At 37.0% G+C, this 9,936-nt stretch overlaps 2 protein-coding genes across 3 annotated transcripts in view; both read left to right on the top strand.

Annotated features, from left to right (window-relative positions):
- Window positions 1-1,646, top strand: part of cfap99 (cilia and flagella associated protein 99) — a 4,158-nt gene extending 2,512 nt beyond the window's left edge. Inside the window, exons 8-13 of one of the 2 annotated variants that reach the window (XM_024278011.2) lie at window positions 175-370; window positions 479-620; window positions 699-850; window positions 920-1,125; window positions 1,210-1,387; window positions 1,473-1,646. In XM_024278011.2, the coding sequence (XP_024133779.1) occupies window positions 175-370; window positions 479-620; window positions 699-850; window positions 920-1,125; window positions 1,210-1,387; window positions 1,473-1,556 (958 nt within the window). In that variant the 3' untranslated portion in view covers window positions 1,557-1,646. Of the gene's footprint in view, window positions 1-174; window positions 371-478; window positions 621-698; window positions 851-919; window positions 1,126-1,206; window positions 1,388-1,472 lie in introns of both variants that reach the window. The other variant, XM_024278001.2, reaches the window with a different exon arrangement.
- Window positions 1,647-3,276: 1,630 nt separating this feature from the next.
- Window positions 3,277-9,930, top strand: si:dkey-21a6.5 (laminin subunit gamma-3). Its single transcript, XM_024278024.2, has 9 exons — window positions 3,277-3,563; window positions 4,529-4,702; window positions 4,789-4,927; window positions 5,023-5,111; window positions 5,227-5,290; window positions 6,956-7,044; window positions 7,138-7,250; window positions 7,343-7,499; window positions 9,384-9,930. The coding sequence occupies exons 1-9, from the start codon at window positions 3,515-3,517 to the stop codon at window positions 9,539-9,541; spliced, it is 1,032 nt and encodes a 343-aa protein (XP_024133792.1). The 5' UTR covers window positions 3,277-3,514; the 3' UTR covers window positions 9,542-9,930.
- Window positions 9,931-9,936: the final 6 nt, after the last annotated feature.

Consider the following 9,936-nt stretch of genomic DNA (forward strand, 5'->3'; position numbering starts at 1 on the left):
TTTTTTTGTCATTTAATACAATTTTCAATGAGAATGTTAACACAACTTGATTTAATTTTTACCATATAAACAAAATATATTTTATTTAGGTTAATTGGTTTCTTCAAGGACATCTCACAGATCTAAAATGAAAGCCAATTTAGTGTTTTCTACTGTGTTTGCATTGTAATGCAGACAAGAGTGGCTGATGCAAGGAGGCCTGGAGCCTTCAGCGTTCCTGCAGTGGCAAAGGGAAATGCTGACCAGGGATAAGCTGCCAATGACTGAGAAAAAACAGCTTGAAGCACAAATCAGGGATGAGAGGATCGCTCTGGCTCGTGAACAGATAACCGATCGCAACCAGAAGACAGCACAGCAGACAAAAGAAGAGGTTTGAGTGTCTTTAGAATGAGAGAATATAATGTTTAAAAATAACTGATTTGGCTTTAATAGCACAAATTCTTTTTATTTGATTTATTCATGCTTGCTTTCTTTTAAGATTTGTCAGTTGATGCAAGAAATTGCAGAGGAACGAATCCAGGAGGAACAAAAAAAGAAAGACTTGGTGCAACAAGTGGCAGAAACCCACAAAAATTCAAAAGAAGCTAAAGAGAAATTAAAGAAATTGAAGCAAACCATAGGTGCAGATTTAATTAGAAAATTCTAATTTTTTTATTTTAGGAAGTGCCTTACTGATCAATGTTTTACACGTTTTACAGTGAAGGAAGTTTCAGAGGAAAGTCAGGAACTTCTCTTTCAAGCATTAGAGGAGAAACAAGCTGAACTCTGCAAAAGATTTGAAATGATCCATGAAATCCACACCAAGGAATCCCAGCCTCGAGTCCGACTCAACCAGTTTGATGACACAAAAGTGGGTGCTTCCATCAGGTGTCGTCCTGATTGAAAGTTTTGTGGTTAACCTGCTATTTTTCATCTTAAGACTGCAGGGCACGGCCTTCTGGAAGAGATGCCCCTGGCTGAGCTCCGACTGCGTCTGGACCTGCTGAAGGTAGAACGGCAAACAGAGGAGCAGGAGAGACGCATGCAGATCCTGCAGGAGAAGCAGAAGCAGGAGGAGCTGCTCCAAAAGAGGCTGGAAGCTATTGAGCTCCACAGCAGAGCACTAGCAGAGGCAGCAGCCATCAGGTCAAGAAAACGTTAAGAAATTAATTTATGACACCAAAGCACAGAAACATAACACACCTGATGGTTGGTTTTGCCATGCAGCAGGAGGACAGAGAAGCAGGCCAGAGAGGAGCTTCTCCAGCAGTCGTTGGATAAGGATGAGACCGTTTTGGCTCTACGGAAGGAGCTCGAACAGACGAAGCAGGCACGCCAACAGCTGAAGCAAGCCAAAAAAAGCAAGGCCAAGGCGCATTCTGCCACCCCCATGGGGACGGCCAGCCAGGTGAGACAAAATTAGAACTGATTTCTTAGAGTGAGGCACAGCGTCTGCATTTAAATCTCTTTTTTTTTCTCTGTGCTTCTGCCAGGCGGGCTTCAAAGAAAAAAAGTGGGAGGAACTGGAGCAGAGTTTATCCCGCTTCATCCAAAACACTTTTGTTGAGAAGTCTTAGCGATGAACACATATGCAGCAAATGTATGACAATGTCTCACTCCCGTTGGTTTATTTAAAGAATGGTCAAATAAACATCTGCTTCTGCTTAGTTTCCTCATTTTTTATTTACCATGGAAATATTTTGCCACATCTTTTATTGTTAAAGTCATACTCCCCTGTGAAGGAATGGTTTTTCTAAGTTACTTTCAAACTGTAATATAGTTTAATTGATTTAATTGGTTAATTGATTGCCTGGTTAGATTGATTTGATTGATTTTTTTGATTGATTGATTGACTTTTATTTTCAAACAGAAAAAATATAATTAGATAATCATGATAAACAGAAAGTTGAGAGTGTTCAAAAAAAGAATGGGTTGAACAAAAGTTTAATTAATTCCCACCCTAAATGTTAATATATTTATGCATACATTTTATAACATCAAATATGTAATTATTATTCACATAAACATGAAATAATAAAAGAAAAGGTCTAAAACAACAAACAAAATCATAATTGTTTGTATGTCGGCCCACCAGGCTTCTCATTTTCTAATTTATATGTTTTTAAAACTTTCATTTTTTTTAAATTGTGTAGCATTTTTACTCTTTTTTATATTTTCCTCCATGTTAATCCACGATCTCATCCCAGAGACAGAAATGCATGTACTTTTTGTGGTTTTTTTGACATCCCTTTTTTTCTTTTTCAGTCTCCTCTTTCCTTAAACAATATCTGTACGTTCTGTAATTCTACATTTAGATGATGACTGATATGAATTCATATTATTTTTGGGGAGATTTAATGCAGGAAATATCAACGGAAAATTGACCAGAATAAAAAAACAATCCAAGTCTGTAAAAATGAGGGCAGATGCAAAGAGCGCTGCAACCTCTAAAACTTTGACGAAATGCTAATTTTTCAGGAATGTTTCCATCATTTATTCCCTTTGAATCAAACACAGTCAAAACACAAAAACGACTTCCACAAAGGGACCATTATAGACAGTTGATGCTTTCATGGTAAGTAAGATTGAAGGATAAAACACTCAACTTCAGTCAGTTGAGTCAGAAAAAAAGGAATGCACTGTCTGAACACGTCTTTTATGAAAAAAAGAGAACTTAAAGACCAAAAAAAAAAAAAGCAACCTTTTAAAAGCAAACTAAAATGACTCCACTTAGCAACAAGACTGCTGGCTTGGTGTAAACCCAGGAATAAACACTGAGTATTAAGATCACAAAAATAGATTTAAAGTGTTTATGACGCCTAGCAGGAAGCTTGGCTCAGTAATTTGAGTTAAAATAAATAAGAACTGAAAATAGATTTTGATTGTTGCATTTTTTTATGTATAAATGTATCATGGTGCTTAAAACAAAATAAAATCTGGTGTAATAAAAGAGTTACTGGACACATTGTGACTAAACATTGATAAAAAATGAATCACACCACTTATGGAAAAAGTCAACTGTTACTGTTATGTATTATTTTTATCAAGGGTTAGTCCCAACTCTGCAGATGAAACAAGAAATGGAGAAGTGAACCTGTAACTCATGATACATGAGTTATGTTCCCATCACCAAGGCATCGTTTTTATTATTTATAGGGCAATTTTGTCAACAAACTGATTTCATTTATGATTAACAACGTTATTTTTAAGTATTTTGTTGTTTTTGTGGAGATTTTTACAAACTACATAATAGATGTTTGAGCACTCTACCTGGTACAACAGCGACCCCTGTGGCCACTGCCTGTAACAACATCAGCCCCGGTCTGATTCCAGCTCATTTCCCTCGGTTTTGCCCCCCAAAGTAAAATCACATGATGCTCATTTTTGTCATATGACACTGATGAAGGAGAGGGAGAGACAGATTCTCCTGCATACGAACTCCTGGGTGATAACAAAGGAGGATACTCAGCCACTTGTCAGGCATGAGATGCTGTAGACAAAGATTTTTCGGTGGCGTTTCTCGTTAATCTGGAGGATGAAGTGTCTGGGAGCTCTGTGCGCCATAGCCGCTGCCTGTTTCATCGGTAAGTTGGATGATTTTTCAGGGAAAACAACTTTTGGAGTCCTTGAAAATATCAAAAAAGTTAAGCAATTAACTTTTTGGGGTACTTTGAGGTCATTTATATGTGTTCAAATGGTCAAATCTAAAGCAGAATCGACAGTTAAACTTGATTTAAGATGTTATTTGGTACCTATTCTGCTTTTATAAGTTATAATCAAGACAAATGTGATAATAAAAAAAACTATTATAACACCTGGTCTATTCATTTACTTGTTTTTTAGTTCCCTCTGTGCAAAGCACATCTATTATTTCATAGATTCTACATTCCTCTCAGCCACTTTTACTTTTCTGCAATCATCTGAAAACAAAAGTTGCAGACCTAGAGGAGCGGAAACACCACATGATACCTCTTTCTGAATAATTGAATTTCAGGAGGATGGTGGCTTCTATTCATGAAAGCACTTTAGTACATGGATTATGTGATTACTGCCACAATATAAGCTCTGTTTGGTTGGTTTTGTGTATTTGTATGCACTCATTTACATGGGATGAATAAAAATGCATGTTGTGTTTAGAGAAATAAAGAAATAATTCAAAGTATTTCTGATAAAGTGCCACTTTCTTAGTTCTGTAACCATGCTTTGCACATGGAGAGTGGTGTTATCAGTAAAATTCAATAGCTGAGCAGGAGTCATTCTTACTGTAGGTGATGTGTTTGCAAAAGAATGCAGTTTGACTGATTCCTAAAACACTTACTTGACTATTTATCATTTGCATTTTTTTGCTTTTCCTACTTCCACTGTTGTATATTATCATCAGAGATAAGACAACATGCTCCAAAGTGCAGGTTTGCTGAATATTTTGCAAGAGGTCACAGGCCGGTCTACGGCAATTTCCTCGCCTGCAAACATCACAGCCACTTTTGAGTACATTTATCCCCCTTTTAAATAGTGACTGCATATCAGTAACATACTGTTTCTCTCCCAGACATGGTGGTGGGCCAGACCACTCTCATTCCTGCTGTGATGAACACCACTCTTGTTCAGAATGCGACTGGTCTGACTCCAACACCCGTGATCTTCAGCAGCACGACCCCAGGCTGCTTTGCTTTTAATGTCTCTGCTTGTGAGCCGTGTGCACCAGGATCCCAGTACGACAACAGTGAGTTCATGAGCACCAACACTTAAAAACTATATATAAAGGAATAGCACCTCTAGAAAAGAGCTTGTTTTTCTAATCCTTCTCAGATACGTTGCTGTGCTCATGCTGTCCCGACCCTGGGCTGTGTGTATTTCCTGGAGCATGTCTGCCATGCAAGAAGGGATTTTTTCAGTCCCTATCAGGACAGGAGCAGTGTTTGCCCTGCTCACCAGGCTTCTACTCTAAGTTACTATTTTACCAGCTCCTTATTTATCATTTCTTTATTGACTGGTCTCACTTCCTTAGTTATTGATTGCATTGTTTTACCTACAACTTTGCAGTTTGACTGGAAGTCCATTGTGTCACCCCTGTCCAGCCGGATCCTTCAACAACAATACTGGAGCAGAAACTTGCACCGGCTGCTCACCGGGTAAATCTGATTCAAATCTATAAAATCCTTAACAAGCTTAATATATATGGATCACCTCTAAATTTATTTTATATTTAATGATCTGAAAACTGTATTTTTATGTTCTGATTTCAAGGTTTCTTTTCATCAAAGCAGAGTTCCACCTCTTGCACACCGTGTTCAATGGGGACTTTCTGCAAGTATGTACTGGTAGATCTCCGTTCTTATTTTTCTGTTACCAGAGTGTGAAAGGTCAGAACTCTAAATGCATCTGTGATTGTGTGTGTAAAAAACTGAAAAGAAAAAAAAAAGTCACTTATCTAACCACCAAATTGAGCATCACATGCCTTGATCTCATGGTTCTGTTTGTCATCAAAGATGCACACAAACGCATCACTGTGGATTTCAGTAATCAACCTCAAAGACTTAAGAAGTGTTGTTGTTTATCAGACTGTGAAGATGTGTTTGCTTGAGATGTGTTCATTTACCCTCATCTCTTCTAATTTGATTCCCACTTGTTAAAATACAGTTTATTGTTGTCTAGTTAATTTATTTGATGTTTATTTAGCTCTAAATCTCAAATTAAGTTTATTTTGGCATGGACAGATTTTTATAACAACCCAAAAAAGGATACATATGCAGCAAATAAGTGAATAAATCTGTTCCTACCTAGAACAGCGTTTGTAGGTGTTTCTTAAATTCATTCCATTTTTATAACTTTTTTACTGGCTGGGTTATAACTGGAGGGATTTTTGTTTTTTAAAATAACTGTTTATCTAAACAACCAATGTGCAGTATTTTTTATTTTAGTTTAGTTTTTATTTAGCCTTTTCTTTTCAAAAGGCTATTTTCAACTCTTCTTTTGGTTGTTAAAAATGGTAATTTAAATAATTTAAAATATATATATTTTTTCATCTTTAAAGGTTTATTGCTTTTGAATTTTGTAGTTCCATTTTACAAACCTACTTAATTCCTTTTGGGGGTTGCTGGAGCCTATCCCTATTATTGTTATGCAAAGGTATTGGGCACATTCTGGACAGCTCGGGGATTTTGAAAAAGTAATTTAATTCTCATTTAATTTGATCCCATACCCCTTATATAACAATTTAATCTTTCTCCAAATATATGTTGATGTTAACCAAAGTATTAATCTAAAATCAATCATGTGATCTAGCTGTATTAAGATACATTTTATCTGTATGTGAAAGGAGCTTTGCTTGCAGCAAAAACTATTTCCCATCAACAAGTCTGATTATGATTGGGCTAAATTAGATTTTAAAAGTTGTGTGTGTGTTTTTTTTTTTAATATTGGACATTTTATTGTCCTCTGAACACTTTGAATGCAGAAATCACAAAGGTTTCTGCTACTTTCGATTACATAAAAAGAATAGACAGTTTTGCTGATCTTTTAACGTGTTTTACAAGTAGATGGAAGTAAAAATACAAAACAAAGAAAAAAAGACCATTATAAATATGTTTTTATGAAACAGTCTTTAAAATGTTACTCTTAAACATTTCCAACCTCTGCTCTACTTTTTAGTTTCTTACATGTAATTGAATGAAATTATATTCATTTCAGTAATTTAATTTTTGTATTTGAGTGTCTAAACTTAGTGTTTACAAAGTGTACTTAACTGGGCATGGCCATTTAATGAAGTAAGCCATTAAATTAAGTTTTTGTTATTTAAGACAAAGCCTTGAAAACAATCCCGAAAACAGCTCACAACACAGTGACCAACATCTAATTTCAGACTAACATTTTGTATCATACAAAATGGTTCATTTTTCCTCAAAAGTATTTAACCTTAGAACTAACAGCCATAGAAGCATCTCTTAAAACAAACAAACATCTTTGCTTGTGACAGCTCCTCCAGCTGCAGCCTGTGTCAGACGTGTCCCGGAGGAACAGAGGCTCTACAAACTGCTGCTAAAGACTGCACACCTTGCCGTCCAGGTATTCCACATTGATGCCTGTATGTGCTTAAACTGATGAGCTTTTGCTGACTCTGTGATTTAGACTTTTTTTTCCTTATTTAATCTGGATTAGGGATGCACAAACCTCCCCATCAGAGTATGTGCCAAATCTGCAACAGTGGCTTCTACCAGATCCGCTGGGGCCAGGAAAACTGTGATGTCTGCCCAGAGAATCACTACTGTCCTGTGAGTTACAAGAACACAGGAGAATCATGAGCATGCAAACACTAAAAGGATATGCCGAACGCTTTGTGACGAGGAAAGTTGGGTTTTTTCAGAGCCCTGATGTGAACCCCATCCAGTGTCCAAGTGATGCTTTTTGTCCGGAGGGGAGTTTGGCCCCGGGTTATTGCATGGAGACTTTCTTCCGCAAAGCAGGAGATACATGTGAACTGGCTCCAGTAACCATTGCTCTGTTAGTTATTGGAGGAGGGGGTGAGTAATGAAACTATAATATATCACTAAGGAAGATTAAGAAAGGTCGAATCCGGATTCTTCCCCTACCTCTACAGCTTCTCCCTACCCCTCCAATTGTAGGGGCATTTGAAATGGTAGGGGGTGTCTAAAATAGTTATTTAAGGGCTAGCCCTATACTGCGAGGGTTAACCACGTTGCGCTATGCTGCCAAGTAGAAAACAATTTCGTCATATGGGTTTGCTCTGACGTACCTAAGTTTACAATTAAATGTAAGTAATGATTTTTTTGTATTAGTATGACTTTTTAAAGTTATAAATCCGACGTTGGGATGTATTTCTGAGTGCTGGCAGCTCCGCGCTAACGTAGATGACCAGCGACTTTTGATGACGTCATCGAGTGGGAGTGTTGTCCAAATTTTATGTCTTAATTCCTACACTAGTGGTAGAGCTGTCCGAATCTACAACTCCAAATATGAGTCCCCTAGAAATTTCCTAGAAGTCTTTACAAAAAACTAGAGTGATACTCACTACATTTGCAAATATTTATCACAATACTTTGCATTTTAACAATTTCCCCCCCCCAAAAAAGTGTTTAAATGCAAGTTTTAATGAACCATCCACATTTTCATCACCAGAACACAATGGATTCATAAATACATGTCGTAAAATGTTTGTATTGATTAGATTTTCTCTTTGTGAAATCTAACACCATAACCGCTATTTAGAGAAAAAAAAGTAGTAAGCTCGGTGTCTAAATTGCTTTAAAAATCCAGTAGTCCTGCACTACATAGTTTTAGCAGTTAGGAATTAGGGTGGGAATTTAGACATAGTCACTGTTTTTCCATAGTTCTCCGTTTGAAGGGCTACATGATGGGGTAGGGAGAAGCGGTAGGGGAAGAATTCGGATTCGGCCTAAGAGAGAATTTGATTTGGTGACCCTACAGTTATGGATACTCCGGGCATGTGACCCATGTTTAAGAATAGGGTAAATATGGGTTCTTGAACACCCATTTAGCCCATGGTGTTCACACTGGACAAGCAGGGAGGGGTTTCCTTTTCTTTTTCTACTGTTTACTAGCACGCGTCTGCCACCTACAGTTGGAAGAAGTTTGGTGCAAAATGTCAAAATGGTGCAAATCTCATGAATCCAATTTTTTTTTCATAGCCCTATTCCGATATATGAAAGACTTAGTGTCGTATGATTATGTCCAGGCACAAATTGTAATTATTCATTTCTCCTCCATGAGCAATTTAAAAACACTTGCCACTTTTCAGAAATGAAAAGGAACAAATCCAAGTCCCTGATTAGTCAAAGTCTGACTTGGTTTAACTCTCAATACAAATTCAATGGCTTGTATGTAGAGCCAGAAAACAGTCGTAGAAACTTGAACACGATAGTTTTAAACGTGGAAGCTCGAAATATGCATTTACATTGAATTTTCGTTTAGTGTCCACTTGAACATGCCTTGCCGAGGGCAGTATAGGTAGCTTTAAATGTAATGAAGTAAAACTGGACTTTGAAGAAATACATTTGTGGTTACATTTATTGAATTATTCTACTAGCGTAGACATATGCCTCTTTTCTTAACTTTAAAATTATGTTTTTCCTTCCTTTTTATGTTTTATTACTAAATCAAATTCTCATGGAAATGAAAAACACATTTTCTGCCATTTCTAAAGTAAAATTTATAGGATCAGCTGTCCAAGGTGTAATTGTTGTGTTTGTTTTAAACCCTACAAGTAAACGGATACCTATCATTATGACGTAAACTGCTCAGTCAGCTGCTACAGCTAATAACATAATGAAAGAAATAAGAATCATGCTCATCCATCAATGCACCCTTTGTAGATGCTAAATTCCTGTCACATTCTCTGCTGTTGTTTTTCCTGTCTCACTCTGCAGTCGCCCTGCTCTTCATCATTTTGATGGTTCTACGTCGACGGAAAGACACTGATGGAGAACTCACCATAGCCCGAGCCCCGCTGTTACGCAAAGAGAGACCTCAGGGTCGCTACTATGGGCTGCCCTGTGACACCGAGCCGGTTTACGCCGGCTGGTAAACAACCCAGGACTGACAAAGATGGATGTTAAATTCAGATCTAGTGCCATTGGAGCACTTTCATACTCCACCATGTTTTAATGAGAAAATTTTGAAACAATTTGGAGAAAGGTTGATTCTTTTGTAAAGTCTCATAGTCTGACATTGTTGTAAATGTTCAACATGCATATAAATACCCTGTTTCTGAGGTAGGCAATTAGAATATGAATGAACCAGCTAATAATCTTTTTCACTTATAAAAAGCACTTTTTATTAGGTAAATTAATATTATTATTTATGAGTGGGGAAGCATACATTGTTCAGTGACAGTAGATGTGTGAGCAGGGCCCTTCATTTCTAATGCATTTGATTTTTGTTTCTGTTTGTAGTTTTATGAGTAACTTTGCTGTTTTTTTG

The sequence above is a fragment of the Oryzias melastigma genome, linkage group LG22, assembly GCF_002922805.2.
Source record: "Oryzias melastigma strain HK-1 linkage group LG22, ASM292280v2, whole genome shotgun sequence".
NCBI lineage: Eukaryota > Metazoa > Chordata > Actinopteri > Beloniformes > Adrianichthyidae > Oryzias > Oryzias melastigma.

Bases quoted from the DNA above. Each gene is read 5' to 3' on its own strand.
- si:dkey-21a6.5 (XM_024278024.2), top strand. From the start codon at position 3,515: ATGAAGTGTCTGGGAGCTCTGTGCGCCATAGCCGCTGCCTGTTTCATC. The intron at 5,112-5,226 runs GTAAATCTGATT...TCTGATTTCAAG, and splicing joins TTGCACCGGCTGCTCACCGG to GTTTCTTTTCATCAAAGCAG. The intron at 7,500-9,383 runs GTGAGTAATGAA...CTCACTCTGCAG, and splicing joins GTTAGTTATTGGAGGAGGGG to TCGCCCTGCTCTTCATCATT.